The sequence below is a fragment of the Gossypium hirsutum genome, chromosome A02, assembly GCF_007990345.1.
Source record: "Gossypium hirsutum isolate 1008001.06 chromosome A02, Gossypium_hirsutum_v2.1, whole genome shotgun sequence".
In the NCBI taxonomy this organism is placed as follows: domain Eukaryota; kingdom Viridiplantae; phylum Streptophyta; class Magnoliopsida; order Malvales; family Malvaceae; genus Gossypium; species Gossypium hirsutum.
In genome coordinates this window covers 14,295,638-14,317,043 of record NC_053425.1, presented here as the reverse complement: position 1 = coordinate 14,317,043, position 21,406 = coordinate 14,295,638, and the positions used below count along the sequence as shown (strand labels likewise).

Genomic DNA, 21,406 nt, shown 5'->3' with positions numbered 1-21,406 from the left:
TCCGTTAGGTCCAAGTTATGCTAATAGGGGTAAATGAAAGTATTGAAGACTGTTTGATATTGATTAAGTGACTGTGACTAATTTACGAATGTTTAAGTTATCGAATGATATGAAATATATATATATGAATTTGTTAACTACAGGAAGGAAATGTAAAATTAATGTAAGGGGTGAAGCTATTAAGATTATAAGAGTAAAGCTTAAGTTACAATGTATATACATAGCTTATTATTGTTAAGTATTAGTTTATAGAAATACCACTGAGTGCATACTCAGCGCACGGTTTGTTTCCGTGAGCTGGTTAGGTAGGAAAGAAAGTTAAGGACTCAGCATCCAAACCAATCCCGAACGTGACGTGGTGAAGTACTTTTCTTTTTGTAAAATGGCATGTACCTAGGCTGATAAGGTTTTATTTTGTAAATGATAATAATGAGAATGAAAGATGTTGAAACATGGTTTGAATTATGCACATTTTGGAAATTAAACTTACATGACTTTGACTAGTATGATAACGTAGTATAATTTTGATATGAATTGATGTATTGAAGTGAATGAATGAATATTTGCTAAGTTTGAATGGCATAACGAATGATATTTGATTTAAGAACTTTTAGTAAATGTTTGGGCATGATTTAGATGTGTTTAGCATGTGAAAGTAGCTTAAAAATGGTCAAAAATCATGTTTTCACACGGCCAAGTCACATGGGCGTGTGCCTAGGCCGTGTGAAAAAGTCAGAATTGCCCACAGGTTAGTCACACGGCTGTGTGAGCAAGTCAAATCTACCCACGGGCTGGTCCCACGGCCATGGGAGCCCCACGGGCAGGCCACACGGGCGTGTGCCCCTATCTTCAAGGTAAAATTTCCAAAGTTACCGGTTTAATCCTGAATTACTTCTAAAGCATGTATTGGGCCCCATAGACCCATATTAATGACTTTTTAGTGTAATTTGATAAGTTTTGATTTGGAATGCAAATTTATGACTCAGTTTTGTATAATTGCTAGTGTATAAGTCCGGTAATGCCTCGTAACCCTATTTCGGTGTTGGTTTGAGGTTAGGGGGTTTTACACCCAGACTTCTCTAAAAGATTTATGGGCTAGCCAAAATCATCAGCTTCAAAGAAATCAAAGAAATCAAAGAAAAACCATGATCGTTCTACCACATCTGTGGGGTATTATGGAAAAGAAGCAGGTGCAGGAAGTGTTGGAAATCTTGAACCTAGATGTAAACATTATAATAAATTTCATTTTGGGGAGTGTCATATGAGAAGCAGGGCATGTTTTAGATATGGTTCACTTGACCACTATCTCAGAGATTGTCTGGAAAAGCCTGAAAAGGAAATTGTTCAGACTTTGAAGGTTGAAGTTTATGGTAGAAAATGAAAGGTTGTTAATAGATAAACAACTTTTGTAAAGTGAATTTTAATGAAATTATGATTTTAGGACTAAATTGTAAAGTTGTAAAATTCATGAAAAATTCTAAATTTTTATGAAATACATGGGTTGTAAATGTTATATGAAAAATTCAGTTGGGCTTGGAATAAGGATTAAATTGCATGAATTTTATTTTCGAGCCTAGGGACGAAATTGAAATTAATTAAAAGTATAAGGGCAAAATGGTACTTTTGCCTAAAATGTGAATTTGATTGAATTGAATTTAATTGAGTTAAATTTACTCATATAGATCTAGATAGACCTAGTATGGAATTCGATCGAGGAAAATAAAAAGTATCGAATTAGTAGATTTTCGTATACGAACAAATGTCAGGGTAAGTTCGTGTAACTAAATTGTGTATATTTATATGTTTGAATTGCATGTTGTATATGTGAATTGTATAAATGTCATATATATATGAAATTGATTACATATCCAACAAAGCCTGATAAATGTTAAATCCCATTGGAATAATGAAATTTTATGGATACAGGATTTCCTGAATTGGTTGTGGTCCTGTATATGTTGCGGACACACCATAGCTCGAAAGAGTATCCTGTTATAAGCCCTCTCGAGCTTCCGTTACATGGTTCCTGCGAGCATCCTGATCAGTATTGATCTTGCATGTGTTGCGGACATACAATAACTCTTTGTGAGCATCCTGTTATATGATCGGTATTGATCTTGCACATATTGCGGACATGCCACAGCTCTTTATGAGCATCCCGATATAGGCTCTTTGTTAGCTTCCTAAAATGGCTCGTTTGAACTTCCTGTTATATGGCTATCTGGAGCTCTCCAATAATAACTCTTCGGAGTTACCTGATAAGCTCACATGAGCTTTCTGTTATAAACTTTTATGAGTTTTCTGTTATTCAGCCCGGATATGCTTCCTGTTACATGGCTCACGAGAGCATCCTGTTATATGCTCGAGAGAGTGTTTCCTAATTATGTACTCTAATGAGTACCCCTGAATATGAATTGACAGATTATAGATTTGTACACTTTGAGTGTACTACATGTGTGTCCGTCGATATTTCAAATAAATTCAACAGACAAAGTTCTGACATGGGTTATACTAAACCTGAAATGATTTGTTATGAAAGTATATATGTTATATGAAAATATGATAAGAAAAGCATATGAATATGAAAGTTATTACATGATGAGCTCATTCATGTTTCTTGACAATTGTGTGAATTACCATAACTAACATGTTTGATGAAAATTGGGAATTTAGGCTATTGCCAAATTTCTTGGATGTATTTTGTATGTTACTTTAATGGAAATGAATGGTAAGTTAAATTCCGTTATACGAATTTACTAAGCATTATATAATTACTAGGTTTTTTTCTTTCCTCTGTTTTATAGTCCTCGGAAGCTCGTAAAAGTTAGAAATCGATCAGAGCATCATCACACTATCCTACAACTTGTTTTGATATAAATAGCAAACTTATTTTGATATAATGGCATGTATAGGTCAAATTGGCTAAATATGGCATGTAAATGGTTAGTTGTAACTAGCCATTGGAATGGCTAGTGATAACATGCTTGATCTATATGTTTGAGGTTATAGTATGATTTATATACGTGTGCTTGGTATGGTTGAATTAAATTTTGGTAAGCTTGAATGTTTACACAAATAGGTAAATTTGAATACATGAAGACATGTGATGATATGTTTTGCATAATGATTAGACTTTTCTTGATTTTAATGCCTTGGATTGGTTGGTGTTTTGCATTTAAGTGATATTGTAGGTGAAAGACAAATTGGGTGAGAAATAAGGCTTGGAAATGACATTATTTTGTCCACACGGGCATGTGTCTCAGCCGTGTGTGACATATGGCCATGCGCATGGGCGTATGGCTTGGCCGCATGTCCCTTGTATCTTGAAAATTTAGAAACAGAATGCTTAGAATTGCTCACACAGGCAGAGACACGGGCATGTGTCTCAGCCATGTGTGACACACGACCTAGCACACCGGTGTAAGGCTGGCTATGTGACCCAAGTCAAAGAGTTACATGGGTAAGGACACAGGCTGGGACACGACCGTGTGCCTCACATCGAATGCCCACACGGCCTTGGACAAGGGCATGTCACTTAGCCGTGTGAGCCACACGGCCTGGCCACACGGGCGTGTGTCCCCGGCACTTAGGCCAAAAGTTTGAAATTTCACAAAATTTTTTTTGAGTTCTCGATTTAGTCCCGACTTGTTTCTAACATGTATATTGGGCCTCGAGGGTCCATTTAAGGGACAATATGATTGGTTTCAGACATGAATAGTAAATGACATGAATTAACTGCATTTATTCTATAAACTCTGGAAATGTTTTGTAACCCTATTCCGACGATGGATATGGGTTAGGAGTGTTACAAAATCAATCTACTTTCATTTGGTATTTTGGCTTAACCTTTTTGACTCCTCGATACTCAATCACATCCTCCCTTTTGACGATTGAATGTGCCCCTAAAGTCCAATATTTAGTAATTTCTTAACTCTTTCTTCTGTATCGGAGATCGTCAAAAAAAGCAAGAATACTTTTTCTACGAAAAATACCATTTATGGGTATTTCCATCGAGATACCGAAATGGGAATGCAGCATTAGTTCTTTCTCTTGGTCTTGAATAAATTGAAATGGAATAATAAATATATTTCTTCGTCTCTTTGCCAATAAATCAGCATTCTTGTGGAGAATAGCAAAATATATGAAATCACAATGCCTAGTACCTATTATTCGATTTAGATTTGATCTGCACAATGAAAATTAACAAGAAATCAATCAGCAAACCTAAGGTTAATGATGACGACCGACCCTAACTCAATAAATAGGCTCAGTTAACACTTATTAAGGACAGATTTTCAAATTCTTAGTTTTTTTCCTATAACTTAGGTTTCAGTTCTTTCTTTTAGGCTTTAGATTTCTTTTCAAGTTATTTTCAATTCATGTTCTTTGGGGAACTTGATTGGTAAACATAATCAAATGCTTGTGGATTTCTACACTTCATTAATACACAATCAGGACTTTCTTAAAATCTATTCTTGATTTGTTATTCATGTTTTATTTATAGTTCAAGTTTATTATTTTTATGGATTTTATGAGGAACTAATCCTTTTATGGGGGGTTAGTGAGTGGAGGTGTGACTAACTAATTACTATATAGGGCTTTCTTAGCAGATCAGCTATTTGGGAGAGGAAGAACTTAAACCCTAGGCTTGACAACCCTAGAAAGTCATTTAGGTAAGAATTAACCCAAAATTGGTATGACTTATCCGTGAACACCTTAGCCCTGAACCGATCTAGACTATGAGGTCAAGAGATAAATTGTTCTTCTCAACTCATTAACTTAGTGTAAGATCAAGATATCCAACTAGGGTAGCGATTAGTTGATTGAATAGAAACCTATAATAGGATTTAGTTATGACCACTGAAGCGAGCTAATCACCTATGTTTAGATTTGGTTAAGTTTAGATTTTAGTCATCCGAAGTTTACTTTATTTTTATGCAAGTTTTTTTTTATTTCTTTATTATAAAAAACCAAATATCCTTTATTTATATTTTATATTAATATTATTTATTTAAAGTACTAATTAGATCTATATTCATTTAGGTTAAAGTTGATTTAGTACTCACCTCCATTGGGTGACATTGTAAACTACCTAAACTATAAAGTTTAAATGATAGTTTTGTACTTTAATGACTTAACTAAACCAAATGTAAAATTTACTATAAAAATTAGAATAGGAGGTCCCTAATGGGTAATGATGGAATCATATTTCAAATTGGAGTTTTAAATTGAAAATTAGATTAGTCCCGGTTTTAGAGACTAAATTGAATAAATTGAAAATTTTGTATAAATTGATAATTGGTTGTAAATTGACTGTTCATTGATAGTTCTATGTGTTTATATTAATCGTAGTTAACGTCGACCCGGATTCGTCGAAAGGGAAAGGAAAATCCAAAGTTGTCAACGAGTAGCTTGGAATTTTCGATTTGTAATTCTATGATTCGAGAATCTTTTAATTGCTACATATTTATATCATTCTTCATTATAAAGAGTTGGATGTGAGTATCGATGACTTCTTGAACTAAAATGATGCGATTCAGATCGAATATTGAAACAGGGACTAAATTGACTAGAATAGAGAATTTCGTGACTTATTGGATATATGCAATTGATATGAGATTTTGTTGGAACATGATAAATTATGTATTAAACTGATGAATTGTTAATGAATGTTGTATGATAAAGCATAAATGGAATTGTATATGAAATTTGAAATTTGATTACCCTATTAGCTATTCGGACTATGTCGAATATAGTTGGCATGCCATAGGATCAAAGTATTGAGTAAAGCCATCGTTGTCGGGCAATCTGAGGTGATAGACATTATACATTGAGTCATTGTTACTGGGCAACCTGGGGTGACAAATTTCTTTAGTTGAGGAAACCATTGTTGTCGGGCAATCTGAAATGATATTATATATCATTATAACGTCATTGTTGCCAAGCAACCGGGGTAATGGATCTGTCTATCCATACCGAGCCCGTGTCAAGTTAATGGGGTTATAAACACAAGAATTGTTAAACGGGTAAAGTAATGAAATGTGATGGAATTATGAAATGTGATATTATTTCATTTGATTTGAAAATGAGCCCTGGGGTCCGAGCATGTATAAAAGAGCCATTAAGCTTAAAAACAGTTGAAACATCAATATGAAAGGGATATATTTACTTAATTGATGAGGTTGAATATTAAACTAGTTTGTTTATGAATTGGATGATAAATGTTGTATTAATTTGCATATACATATACAATGGATTCTATGTTAACATGAATATAGGTATAATTGCTTTGAATTGGCATTTGAAGTATGGAATTGTTCAAAGTAATACTCATGCTTTGATTTTGAATTGAATAAATTCATATTAGCTTATACTTGTAATCCAATATCTTGAATCATAAAATTACCATTAAGCGATTTGCTCAGCATAAGGTTTTGTTTTTTTTATGCGTAAGTAACTTAGATTCATAGTAGATCATGATAAGGTCTTCTCAGCATCCAGAATTTAAACCCGACTTAGCAATGTTTGTGCATCTTTTATGTTTATAGTTGGCATGCACCTAATAGGTTAAGTTTTGTTGGGATAGAATAGTATTTATAATTAAATATTGCATTTTGATGTTTTAAAAATGATATATGTGGTTGATGTGTATATGCCTTTATCTGTATACAACTTAGAATTCTCATAGTCTGATTAAGGCATGAGATATGTAATGGTACCTTGAATGAAATGTATGAATGAACTTAATAAATGGTTTATATGTCATATGTCATGATATGCAATTTAGATTTGCTATGGTGCTGTTAGGGAATGATACATGAAATGGCAGCTTAATTATAAAGTGAAGAATGAATATGTATAGGTTTGCATCTAGAATAATAAGAATACTAGGTAAGTTAGTGAGAATGAATGGATGATTGGAAGTATTAGGTAGTTAGAACATGATGTTGATATGAATTGAAAGTTTTATGGCTTATTATGGAACCTATTTTTACTGTACATTTGGTCAAAAAGAAGAAAATAATAAGGTTAAATTGAATATGCATTGGTGTATCTTAAAAACACAAGTTGTGAGTTGGTATTGCAGAAATAGTATGTGACATCGTGACATCACATGCATGTCGTCGCGACAAGAAATGGCTTATAATGTCACGTTGAGACGAGAAACACTGTCGTCTCAACAAGGCCAAACAGTGAGTGACGTCGCGGAGACTGACGTTGTGACATGATAAATTGTTTGGTGACGTTACGATATGGTAATGATGACGTCACGACATCAACCCCGTATTTTAAAAATTTTACAATTCAGTCCTGATTTGATCTCGAGTTAAATTAAAAGCTTTCGTGAGCTCGTTTAGGACCCAAGAATGATTCTCTATTGTATTGTTTGTTTATAATTCTTATGAATAATAGCTTGATGACGTGAATTTGTATTTAATTTGATCGTAGTTGCTCCGGCAACGAATGTGGCACACTGTAGCTCAAACCCAGCAATCGGGTCAAGTATAGGGTATTACAAACGAACCCTAGTCAGAAAGTCACGTCCCGATGAGGAGCTCCCCAAAGTCGCGACATCAATTCAAAATTTTGTATCATTTACAATTTGATCCATTTCAATCTCGAGTTAATAAAGAGCTTTTGTAGGCTCGTCTAAGGCCCGAAAATGATAATGCATTGTTTAATTAGCATGAATTACTTGTATTTAAAGGTATATTGACATTAATTGGATGTTATTGATTGTAGTTGCTCTGGCAACAAATGTAACACTTTGTAACTCAGGCCTGACGATAGGGTCGGATATTGGGGTGTTATAAATAAAATGCTTACGTGTCCAATAAAGACACTATCGACTTGTCATCATTTTAAACACGCGACATAAAATTATTTTTGAAGACCTTTTAATATAATATATGATATTTCTTCAAAAAATATATAATATATGATATGATATGATATAATTATTGATGAAATTGAATTTTTTTTAGCTTAATGTAATATTTATTTAAAATTAAAATTAAATTGTTAAAATATGTAAATATTGAAAACTAAATATATTATTATAATAATTATGAAATATGATATCATCATATCCAAAAACATTTTACATCAGAACAAAACCAGATGGAAAATATTAAATATTAACGGTGAAATTGAAAGTCTTTATAACTTAGTTACCGAAAGAAAAATACACTAATAATTATTTAACTAAAGATGGAATTTACCATTAATTTTCTTTTTTATATTTTTAAATCTTGCTTTCTTATAAAGACAAGAACTATATTGAAATTCACGTCAACTTAACATTCCAGGTATGATTTATTTACATTTTTAAATTCAAAATTAAATCTAAAAGTCCAAAGTTAAAAAGAAAAATTAATTTATCTTTTTAATCGGTTGTATAGGTCCCCCATCAGAAGGTGAAGGTTTACCTTAATAGATCACAGCTGAGGAAAACGCCAGAGGTATGGCCCGGGTCACGGGCTCTTGTGCTATAGATCTATTTACGATCATACGCAGTTTCGTTGTTTTTGAGTATATTGGCAGGAAAAAGAAAAGGTGACGTAAGACATCATCATTATCAACGCCGGCAGAGTCCAATCAATTCAAAATCCTCATTTTGTTTTCTTGTTCTCTGCGGTTCCTTTTTTAAGATTCATAGTTGGAGCGTATTTGATTGATTATTTGGACGATAATGACGAGCGAAGTGGAGAACAAGCCGGTTTTTTGTACGGAGTCGGCAAAGGAGTTGGTGAAGGAGTTGAGAGCTAGCTTCGCAACCGGAAAGACTAAAAGCTACGAATGGAGGTTGACTCAGTTGAATGCCATGGTGAAGATGATGGAAGAGAAGGAGCCGCAAATCGTTGCTGCTCTTCACGATGATCTTTCCAAGCCGGAACTCGAATCCTCCATCTATGAGGTCAAATCTTTTGATTTCTTTTTAATTTTGAAATTTTATTTTCCTGTTATTCTTTCTTTTTAAAAAAAAATTGATTTTGGATTTGTTTTTTAGTTAATTAAATTTTAAAATGGATGAGAAGTAGAATTCAATGAAGTTATTTCACGTAGCATTAGTTGTTTAGTACAAAGTCTATAGGCGGCTGTAAGTCAGCTCTGGACAATTCTTGATTGGCATTTAATTATATCTAATCATAAAAACTTTACTGTTGGACTTGGTTACTGAATGAATCTGAATTTCAATTTTAAATTATTAAAACTTTGTTATTAATTATTGACCAGTCTCCAGATTAGAATATTCATAAAATAGATTTGATGGCTTTATTTGGTTACTGATAAACAACTTCAACTACTTTGTCTTTAAAGCTAACGGTGCTGTTTGGGGGGTTTATTTAGTTTTTCATGTCTAGATATACATTTGTATTAATATTATAAATTTTTATGAGAGACCCTGTTTCGTGTCAAGCTCCAACTCGAGAATCGTGAAATACATGAAGAGAACAGTTGGGAAGTTTTAGGAATCCTCTCTCTATTGTTGCTGGTGTGAAAAGGTTTTAGAAGTGTTTAAATACGTGACAGAATTGAAATCTTGATGGGCACAAGTAGCATTTATGGCATGCTAACAGTTAACTTTTTCTTGAAAACGGTTGATCAGTTTTCTGACTTTAAATGATTGCTAGATATATGCAGTGTTCCAAACTACTAGAACTCGAATATTTATTTCTAATCCAACTTGCTCACATGGTTAAAATCTCCAGCCACATGATGTAAGTATCGTAAGAAATATTTTCTTTTTTGGCCCTTTTTGTTTTTTTGTTCAGCCTCTATAGTATACTTTTATCAGTGAAGATTCTTCAAAATTATTAATTATTTGGAATATGTCTGGGCTTGGGGTAGATAGTCCCTGCGCTTGCCCATATTTAGTAGAGATCAGGATTAAGAATAATAAGTAACGGTTAAACTTCAATGCAGGAATGTATATCAGTAGGTGGACAGGATTTAGGAAAAAGAAAGAGATAGAGAGATGTATTGCTATTTACTGTTATTTTGAATAATTATAAGTTGGTGATTGGAGCTTTGACTGAGATAGACTACTGCTGTGAGGATAATTGTAGTTTTGATTAATTAATGTGGGGATACTTAATAATGGCATGAAAGCTAAATGAACTTTGATTATCGCCAATGAATACTTAAGGAGGTTTTTGAAAATTGTCATCTGTTTATAGTCACAGTTGTTTGCCACTTGTTTGAAAGAAACATTATTTGAGCCAAATGCCTAAATTATATATATTCAGTCTCTGGATTAAATGTGGAGGTTAGCGTGGTTTACTTTAAGATAGTTATATGCATCATTTAAGTCAACCTTTTGTGTTATGTTGATTAGATTTAAGAGCTAATGATAATGAATGTTGGACAGTAAGCAAATTTTCTTTTGAGGTTTCCTAAATGGTTGTTCTTGGCTTCAGTGTCACTTTTTGGCTGAAGATAAAAGTCGGTTACTTTTAGGTTTTTAACTTGGAAAATTAATATATTAGTTTACTATTGTTCTGGAGCAATTTATTTTTGTCATACAGGCAAGTTTATTTTGAGATGTCATCCTCTTATTAAGTTTGTGTAACTCTTGATGTTTGATATCTTTGTTTTAACCCTAAATGTCACACTAATTAGAAAACAAGAACTATGGAGAAGGCAACAATATTTGAGTTATTTATATTTGGCCTCCCGAGTGTGCTCTTCGTTTCTATGGAACTCCCACATAAAATAAGTAATCTTTTTCCTCTGATATTGACATGGTTGACACTTCAGATAGCAATGCTAAAGAACTCATTTAGATTGGCAGTCAAGAACATGAAGCATTGGATGATGCCAGAAAAGGTAAATATTTTGGATACCTCTCAAATGGGTGGAAGCTTTCATTTAGTTTTCTTTTTGGTATTAAAGAGTTGAATATGATTAACCTGCCTTTCTTGCAGGCAAAAACTTCATTGGTTACATTTCCTTCCTCTGCTGAAATTGTATCTGAACCATTGGGTGTGGTGTTAGTAATCTCAGCTTGGAATTATCCTTTTTGTATGTTAAACTCCGTGGTGAACTTGTTTACAGTCATGTTTTTCTTTTTCTTTTAATTTCTAAATTTTGTCGGAATGATGACTATAATTGTATATCTTCTTTCAGTGTTGTCTCTAGATCCAATTGTTGGAGCTATTGCAGCCGGTAATGCTATAGTCTTAAAGCCGTCAGAAATCGCTCCAGCCACATCATTGTTGCTTGCAAGGCTAGTAGCTGAGTATTTGGATAGCTCTTGCATAAAGGTTGTTGAAGGGGCTGTTCCTGAAACTGCAGCACTACTTGAGCAAAAGTGGGACAAAATACTGTATACAGGTCCTTGCTTATAATTGTCCTTCTCCTCCAGTTCAATCTTTTATGTCTTAATACACTTGGGCAACTTTATCTAAGGTTCATATGTGTAGGCTTCTAGAAGTTTGTGATCAAAGTGGATATTATCTTTCTATTACTTGTTATCAAACCACAGTTTGGGTCCTATTATTTAATTTAATATTATTAAATATTTTATTAGATTGAAAAATAGGAACTTCGAATCTTTTTCTATTTACTTCATGTATATCAGAAAAAAATTCGAAGTGGATATCTCAACCCGTGAAATGAAAAAATAGCCTCTGGAGTTTTTTTTTTTGTTTATATTCATCTGAAGGAAATATGAGAAAGAAAACAATAAATAAAAGAAATAAAATGAAGGAAATATATATATCAGACTATAGTAATTTAATACATATAGAAATCATAAAAATACATAAAATTATTGATTTTTATCAATTTCACAAACAAGATCCAAGAATAAGATTAGTTGATGGAGGAGGAGGGGTAGATCTGGGGATCAAGCTTTGAAATCTTAAATGTCTTCTGTGTGGATTCGGGACTCTTTATCCATCATAGATTCATGGTGAGGAGCCATATGGCGTCATGGTGATATAGATCATTTAATATTGTTTCCTTTTTAGCATTTAGTTTACATGTTTACCTGTAGCTTTGATCTAGTTTAGATGACTCTATGAATGAATGCAGTGTTAGATGCAAAATCAGGTCTTATTCATGTTTGGCCAGTATATGACTCGGAATTCTTTTTCAACGGCTTATCTTACAAACATTCGTTCTAGATTCTCCTGGCTAGCTTTTTCTCTCTCTAGGATTTATGGTGATGATTTGTGGTTATGATTCATCACTGGCTCCCTGGCCAACATACTGTGACTTTTATCCCTTATCTGGTTTGGAACCTGTATGAAGCAGAAAACATCAGGGCTTAGTGAGTTTGGCTCTTTCCACTGAAATCTCTCTTCAGCATGAACATTTTCAGATCCTTGGTTAGTTGATTAGAAGCACACACAAACAGAAATTAATGGACATTTATAAGATAGTTGTATAGACCCTTGGTTAGCAACAGCTACTGTGTTCCTTATAGAGAAGTGTCATTGAGACTATCTAGACTTTACTGGAACATGTAATTCTTCACTATGGAATATGGAAAGAACTGAAGCAGGTTTTGAGGGATTTATCTGGGGTTTGCTTTGGTATTTTAATTGGATCCTCTATTGTTATGCTGTCTTCAGATTCTTTTCTCAGCCATGTAATTTCACAATGTCTTAAATTGAGTTTTTTTTTCCCTTTTTTCATAAAGATGAAACATACTGCAAAGTTTTAGTGCTTTCCCCAAAGTTCTAATTTTCAGTGCGTGGTTGTTAATAGATGCTTTAGACATTGTCACATTGATGGTATTTCTGTTCTGATCTCAGATCTGATAAAAAGTCTTATGAACTAAAACATACTTGAATCTTTAGGCAATGGAAGAGTTGCACGCATTGTGATGGCAGCCGCTGCAAAGCACTTAACACCAGTTGTTATGGAACTTGGAGGAAAGTGTCCGGTAATTGTTGATTCAGACATAAATTTACAGGTAAGCATAGCGATATAGCGTTTAGTTTGCTACCGGGTCTGTTGACTTGCTTACTGACATGTTTTCGTGTATTGTCAGGTTGCAACTAGGCGGATAATTGCAGGAAAGTGGGGGTGTAATAATGGGCAAGCGTGTATTTCCCCTGATTACATTATTACAATGAAAGATTATGCTCAGAAGCTGGTAAGGTTGCCTGTATATGTTGACATTTGTTATCCTTTTATTCTCAATCATTCCTAAGCATTTTTCATCCTACAGATAGATTCTTTCAAGTGTGAATTGGAGCGGTTTTATGGAAAGGATCCGTTGGAGTCAAAAGACTTGTCTCGCATAGTGAATTCTAACCACTTTGCTCGCTTGTCAAAGCTCTTGGATGAGGATAAGGTTTCTAGTAAGATCGTCCATGGAGGTGAAAGAGACAAAGAAAACTTGTGAGTTCCTTGTGAGTTCTTTCTGACAAGGGTCTTGCTTCTTTGCATTTCAAGTTCCCTGAGCGTTTTACATTGTTAATATGCATTTCTTTCTTCCAATGGCAGGAAGATCACTCCCACTATCTTGCTTGATGTCCCACGAGATTCTCTAATCATGAATGAAGAAATATTTGGTCCGTTGCTTCCAGTTTTCCTGGTAGGAACTAAAAGGAACAACATTTCGCTATTTACTTTTTAATTTTCTGTTGTTCCTGTTTGTAGCATTATCCTTGAAAAGCCCAGTTTATGAACTTTCTAGATGAAAAATTGCCTAGCAGAAACAAACGAAATCATTTATTTCATCTGGGAAATCGAATTGAATAATTAGCTCGGTACCCTTCTACTTCAATTCTAGAGATTAAATATAGGACATTTAACATAACTTTCTTGTGGTTGGTTTATAACAGGTTGACAAAGTGGAAGACAGCTTTGATGTGATAAATTCAGGAACAAAGCCACTAGCAGCATATTTATTTACCAATAAGAAGAAGTTGAAAGAGAAGTTTGTTGCAACAGTCTCCGCAGGGGGTTTGGTCATTAACGACACTACTGTACATGTAATTATACTACTAATTGACTTGATATCCACATGCATGCATTATTACAGTTTAAATTTTAGACATATTTTACGTATGTTGCTCCAACTTTTTGATTTTCTTATTTGCTGGTCAAAAGCATTGATTCATGGAGAGTTGTTTCTTTTGATACTTGTACCTTTCATAAGCTCATACATGGATTTGGTGCTCTTGAGCATTGTATTTGGCATTAGCTGATAGGTTGTACGTATGGGTTTTGGACTAAATTACTTGGACTGAATGTGTGTCTCAGATACAAGTATGCTCATTTTTTACCTAATTTTTTCATATATTTGGAAAATTATACCCCTATGCCTATGTTGGATTATGTGTCAAATACAAGTGTTGAGCAGGGGTAATTCCTAGGGGCTAGTTAACACTTGTGTCCTACTCATATTCAGATTTGGATACGAGAGCATGTTCTTCTAAATATATATATATATATATAAAATTATACGTAATAGTATTTGACGCTCATCACAAATGCGGGTATCTTTAACTAGATTTTGATTTCAAGAATTAATAAATGTTCTAATGAAGTTCTATTAGCAGCAATTACTAATTTCTTCTTTTTGATTACTCAACAATGTTGAAATCAGTTGAACACATATGGTATGTTCCTACTTGTTGAAAAATGCAGTCTTGACAAATTCATTTTTATTTAATATGAGAAGTTACATATTGTGATACGTACCTAATATCATTTCAGCTGGCTGAACCCACACTACCATTCGGAGGAGTCGGGGACAGTGGAATGGGTGCATACCATGGGAAGTTCTCCTTCGATGCTTTTAGCCATAAGAAAGCTGTTCTTTATAGAGGTTTCGCTTGTGATGCATTTGTCAGATACCCACCATACACGAGGGGAAAGCTGGGATTGTTGCGGGCTCTTTTTGATGGAAGCATCTTAGGCATCATCCGCGCTTTGCTGGGATGGTCCAAGGCTTGAATGACAACAGGTATGGGTTGTTTTTGTTGTAGATTTTCATGATGTAATTTAAGGCACTCAATTTCAATGTATTATATCTAAGCATCAATCCAGCTTTATCAAGGTAGGTTGTTTACAGGATAGGAAAATAAGTAAATGACCTTTTTTTTTTCTTTAAATCAGTGTTTATGAAGGGTCTATGGATCAGACTGGGTTTAGCGGGTTTAGGACTGTATTGTTTGAATTGGATCAGATTGGTTGGATGGGGAACTAGCTCTTTGAATTAGTTTGATTGGAAATTGTTACAAACTGATTAAACTAACAATTAAACTGAGTTTTTTAAAATTTTTTAATCGCACCGATTGAATTGGTGGCTTGACCGGCCCACTTTAAAAACATTGGTTTGGGATTGAACTTCAAGTTTTGTATAAACGGTTACTATTGGTTTGTACCCCCTTCTATATAGAAGGGGTTATTTACGACATTTGTGTGGTAGTTTATAGTGTTTCGTGATATGTAATCTATGACGTGTATGTGTATTAAGAGTAATTTATGTTCCTATTAAAGAAAGTCTTTTATTAAAAAATGCATTCAATCCATATTTTTTTATTTAAATATTCTGTAGTTTTCTTTTCTAAAAGTAAATTAGACCCAATGTTATTAAACAATTAGCAAGTTTTATGTTTTGTTCATTAAATTTTAAAAAGTTATAGAATAGTTATAGAATTATTTGAAAGTTTATTTAAGTCACTTGATTATTTTTTTTATAAAAAAATTCAATTAACAACGTCCAAGCTACAATTTGACAAACAAGACAATGCATTAATATCCATTGACTAGTAGAAAAATATATTTTAGATCCAAAGTCTGATTGTTAGTGTTGAATATCAGAGAAAAAAGTTATTTGAATTTCGAACAATAGATTTGCGATGTTTAAAATTATTTTATAAAATTAAGAAAATTGAATTGTATAAAAGAAGGGAAATAGAGAGCTTTCAATTAGTATAGGCAATGTGAATAGAGAAGACTATATTGCAACAATTCAACAGTCTAGTAAATTAAATGAAAACATTCAAGTATTTTGTGGTGAATTTTTTTACGGTGTGCAAGTGCACATAATCCATAGCAAGTAATATAGTAGTGAATACTAGAGTTATCATCTCCACAAGGATCTATTTTAGAACATAAATTGCAGAATTAACTAATGGCAACTTAGAAAGTAAATAAAAATTCGACTGAATGCAAAGCAATTTAGAAACAATAATGCAAATTAATAGTAATGAAATGAAAAGTCAGAATGATGGTCGCTAAACTAACTAAAAATTCGACTAAGGCAAGCTCATCTATCGAACAGTAGTATAGTTATGGTGAGACCGGAAATATCGTATCCACAAGGACTAAAAGTACTAGTAATTACTATCTTTTTATTATCTAGCCTAAGAATTGAAGGGATGTTTTTAAACTAAGACTAACTATCTAATTATCTAAGAACACGATAGAGATTAAAGTTGGAAAATACTTTTGGAAAACCGATGGAGAAGACAATACCCAAGGAAGAATCCGCCTATACTTCACTTATTACTTCTGAATTAGACGATTTATTTGCTTAATCCGTAGGAATCCCTAGCTTATGTTAATATCTCTCTCGAGACTAAAAACAACTGACTCTAGGTTGATTAATTGAAATCTCTTTCTAATTAAAACCCCTATTATTGCATTAACTCGATCTATGGACTCCCTTGTTAGATTTGACTATAATCCGACAAATTTATGTTGTCCTATCTCTAGGATTGCATGCAACTCCGCTTAATTATGGAAAATCTACTCTTAAACAGGGACTTTTGCTCCACTGAATAAGCACATCAAAACCTGAATTAGCACATCAAAACCTGAATTAATATATTGGAATATTAAAGCAAGGATTAGAACTCATAATTAAGAATAAGAATAAGTATTTACCATATGATTCAAATAGTAATAAGATCTATCTTAGGTTTCATCTCCCATAAGTATTTAGGGAGTTTAGTTCATAACAATTAGGAAAAACATCTCAAAATTGGGAAAACAGCAAAACATAAAGAAACCCAAAGAACTTCTAAGGAAATTGAATAGAGATCTTCAGGTTTGAAGTAGATCCTGTTTCCGAGCTGATTCCGTTGGCTGTCTTCAAGTATTCTCTGCCTTCTACTCTCCGTGTCCCCTTTGATCCTCTTCTCTTGTGTTTAAATAGACTTTGGAATGCCCAAAATAGCCCAAAATTAGCCTTTTCCAAGTATAATTAAAATAGGTCTTGACAGGGACACAGCCGTGTGGCACGCCCGTATGGTGGTGCTCAAGCCGTGTGCAATTTTAATATGGTTTTAAGTCGACACGGCCATTACACATGGGCGTGTGATCTGACTGTGTGTATAACACGGGCGCGTGGATTACCCGTGTGGAAGTGTCTGGGCTATGTGCAGCACTGAAATAAACCTATTTTGTCCATTTTTGGCATTTTTCTTGCACTTTTTGCTTTTCCTATGCTCATCTGGATATAAAACATAAGATTAAAGGATTAGGAGCATCAAATTCACTAAATCTTATGATAAATCATCCAAAAATATGCCAAGCATGGGATTAAAATATGTTACTTTTGAGGTTTATCAAATATCCCCACACTTAAGCATTTGCTTGTCCTCAAGCAAAATCCTCAACTCACAATTAAAATGCATTCTTTTCAACTTATAATTCTTATAAAAAATGTTTCGAAATAATCCTATAGATAATCATACATTGAGAATTCAACTAAAAGAACATTAAAGTTTCAAACAATCCAAGTTGAGCATTTTAATCATAAAATCATAATTATTCCCCTTTATCTAAGTAATTACCTTTAATTCCAAATCGACAAGGGTTGACATTCTCACTAAAGATTCACTCAAATCACTCATAGTGTTTAAGGTTCAATAATTAAGCACTCAATAGTCAAACATGAAAAATTATTACCATAGGCTTGCATGAAAATCAAATCTCCACTACTATAAGTGAGATGATACACAAATCAAGAGGTTTTTAACAGGGTTGTAATGGGGCTTGGGTTAAAGGTGTGGATAAAGGTTGAAAGAGAGGGTTAGAATATAGATTAATTTAATAAATTACCAAACTTAGAAGAATAAAGCTAAATACTAAATTACAAACAAGTGCCAGAATTAAAACTATCCAAAACTAATGAAGTGAGCTTTTTGTCAAAATAATAACTTTAACTTATCCAAGCTCTTTATAACGATATGTAATTATATGAATATAAATATATGGGTTTCTTCTTTTTTTTTTAAGAATAAGAACATAATGGAAAGTACATAATAAGTAATAATTCAGCAACTGAAATTGACGAACATAGTTAGGTAATTAATCAAATCAAATCTCGATAAAAAGGGGTCAATAAAAGGGATAAATTCTTAACGAGTCAAAAAGGGTTAAGTTATGGGTATCATTAAGGGGGAAATTAAGAAACAATGATTAAGGCTCAAAGGGGTTCACTAAGGGTCAATTATGTGGGTAGGCTTTTTATGGGGTAAGTGGGTTAAAACCTAAGTGCCTTTATCATCTCAGTATATCACATCAAAGGTGTGGTCTCGACATGTATAATCAATGCAAGTTCTAAAATAACAAATCAGCACTGACTCACTCATAACCATCAATAAAAGTGAGCAAGAAAGATATATGCTTTAAACGACTCAAAATCTCACAAAAATTATGGGGTTTTGATGCCAATCCTGTAAATTCAAAATTTTAAGATATTACCTTGATTCATTGCAACTTATCATTCTTGATTCTCTATTTTCCTCAAGTTTAAATAATCAATGCATAATTACCTATGTTTTAACTCAAAACATATCAATAAAAATCATAAATCAATCAAAATTCATTTTAATAGTAATATGAGAAAATTATTTGAGAACAAGATATAATTCAGGGATTTTCTGATAATCATAATATCATAACCTCCCCACACTTAAGATGTACATTGTCCTCAATGTACAAAGATAGATAATAACAATATAAGCAAAATATCATAAAAGAAGGGGAGAAGTGAAACTACCCTGAATTTGGATGTAGTCCTTGGAATAGCGAAAGCGGGTTTATAGACATTGGAACTGATGTGTGTGGAACTAGGCAAAGGTGAAGGTGGTGGTAGAGTTGGGTTCCATAGTCACAGTGCCAAGCGAAAAGGTTATCGTGGTGGTCGGTGTCGTGGTGGCTATGGTCGTGGTCGAGCAGGACATGGCAGTCGTGGATTATCTTTCCCCATAGGATTGTTTGTATATTCCTGAGTAGTACCAATCGACTGAACCTTTTGAAGCTGCGATATCACCAGTAATGTTTTAAGGAGTTATATAGAAGGGCTTTGTAATGCCCCGTACCCGAGACCGTCGCCGGAGTCGAACACGAGGTGTTAATAGACTTAATTCATTACTTAAACAGCTCAAACAATTTATTTTTAAATTTTCAGTCAAGCTAACAATCTGCGTCATAGTCGCTTAAAAATTCATATCTCGAGTTACGAAACTCGAAATCAAATTCCGTAAATTTTTCCTGAAACTATACTAATATATATATTTACTAATGTTTTTATAGAATTTTTTCTCAAGCAAATTAGTACAGTTTATTAGTTAAAGTATCCCCTATTTCAGAGTTTGACTGCTCTGACCTCTATGTATTTCGAATCAGATATCTCCCTGTACAGAGTTTCAATGACTATGCCGTTTGTTTTTAATAAAACTAGACTAAATAAGGAATCTGTAAATATAAATCATGACTTCTAATTATCTTTGAACAATTTATGGTGAATTTCCAAAGTCAGAACAGGGGATCCAGAAATCGCTCTGGCCCTGTTTCACAAAAATTTAAACATCTCATAAAATATAACTCATATACCTGTTTTGTTCCATCCATATGAAAATAGACTCATAATTCTTCAATTCCATATTTTATTCATCATCTAATTGTATCTCTACTATTTTTAGTGATTTTTCAAACTCACGTCACTGCTGCTGTCTGAATCTATTTTATGGTAAATTTTACCTATTTCATGGTTTCCATGGATTAGCTAGCAATTTAGCATACATAACACCAAATATGATCATGCTTAGCCATTCCAATGGCTAATCATTACCAAGAATTTCCATACCACTCAATAACCATATCATAAGACCATATACACAAAATGATTATAATGCTATACATGCCATACTCAAAATATACAAGCCATTATGCCAAGATGGTATACGGATAGTGTGAGCGTGCCTCCCACCGTTTCTGATTTCCGAGCTGGCTTGTCAACACTACAAGGAATGAAAAGGAGGGAGTAAGCATAAATGCTTAGTAAGTTCACATGCAAATAGCAAGTAACATAACTATATAAGCAAACATAAAACATCATTTGCATAATCATCACCGAGACATTCATATCACATTTTCATTTATTATCTTACCATATTGTTGTTATATCGATTTTTCAACCCGAGGGTTAAGTACATACCTGTTCAAAGTACCCATTTCACAACACTTACCAATACGTCCCTTTCATCTCGAGTATTCCTCCATTTGAGTAGAATTTTACCCGTTGAACACATCGGAATATAATTCGGATACATGAAAAGTTTGCACATAAGTGCCACATATGTAGCCAAGCTACCATGTAACCCGCCCATAAGTGAACTCGGACTCAACTCAACGAGCTCGGGCGTTCGCATCCATAAGTGAACTCGGACTCAACTCAACGAGCTCGGATGCCTAGTTACATCTCTCGAACTCGGACTCAACTCAACGAGTTCGGACATTCGCATCCATAAGTGAACTCGGACTCAACTCAACGAGTTCGGATGCCCAAATATCCTAGTGACATGTCACTTGTATCCTAATCTATTCTTAAGGTTCAAACGGGATTTTCCTCGAATACATCTCCATGCCATCTTCCGTAAAATACCGAAACCAATACTCGGTAGCACTTTATATTTAACAAATAATTCACATAATTTGCATTTTATTCGAAAATAACCACAAAGCATATATTTCATGATAAAAATCAGCATATCATATAATTAACATCAATAACTTTAAAATAACAATTATACTACATTATTTACACATGAACTTACCTCGTATGCGAAAATGGCTACTTTTACTATTCGTCCACAACTTGGTATTTTCCCCATTTTAGCCCGAATTTTAGTTTTCCTTGCTCTATCATTTAAAATATAGTCTAATTAGGACTCACATTATTCAAATTGACCCAAACTCATATTTTGGCAAAATTATAGTTTTTCCCCTAAACTTTCACATATTTACACTTTTTCCCCAAAGCTCGTAAATTAAACTTCAGCCTATTTTCTTATGTTTTATGACATGCTGATCATTTTTCCCTTCTATGGAAACATCAAATTCTCACTCTAACATGTACTTATGACTATTAGGTATTACCGATTAAGCCCTTTTGCTCGTTTTCGCTTAAAACCGAGTAGTACAA

At 33.5% G+C, this 21,406-nt stretch overlaps 1 protein-coding gene across 1 annotated transcript; it reads left to right on the top strand.

Annotated features, from left to right (window-relative positions):
- Positions 1-8,417: 8,417 nt before the first annotated feature.
- LOC107952035 (aldehyde dehydrogenase family 3 member H1) lies at positions 8,418-15,243 on the top strand. Its single transcript, XM_016887275.2, has 10 exons — positions 8,418-8,917; positions 10,762-10,830; positions 10,929-11,025; positions 11,131-11,337; positions 12,810-12,925; positions 13,004-13,108; positions 13,184-13,356; positions 13,462-13,552; positions 13,803-13,952; positions 14,680-15,243. Exons 1-10 carry the CDS (start codon positions 8,693-8,695, stop codon positions 14,917-14,919), a joined length of 1,473 nt encoding a protein of 490 aa, XP_016742764.2. The 5' UTR covers positions 8,418-8,692; the 3' UTR covers positions 14,920-15,243.
- Positions 15,244-21,406: the final 6,163 nt, after the last annotated feature.

What these genes read in the sequence shown, in the direction of transcription:
- LOC107952035 (XM_016887275.2), top strand. Translation starts at nt 8,693, where the DNA reads ATGACGAGCGAAGTGGAGAACAAGCCGGTTTTTTGTACGGAGTCGGCA. An exon ending in GGACAAAATACTGTATACAG is followed by an intron (nt 11,338 to 12,809) that starts GTCCTTGCTTAT and finishes TTGAATCTTTAG; the next exon opens with GCAATGGAAGAGTTGCACGC. An exon ending in CGTTGCTTCCAGTTTTCCTG is followed by an intron (nt 13,553 to 13,802) that starts GTAGGAACTAAA and finishes GGTTTATAACAG; the next exon opens with GTTGACAAAGTGGAAGACAG.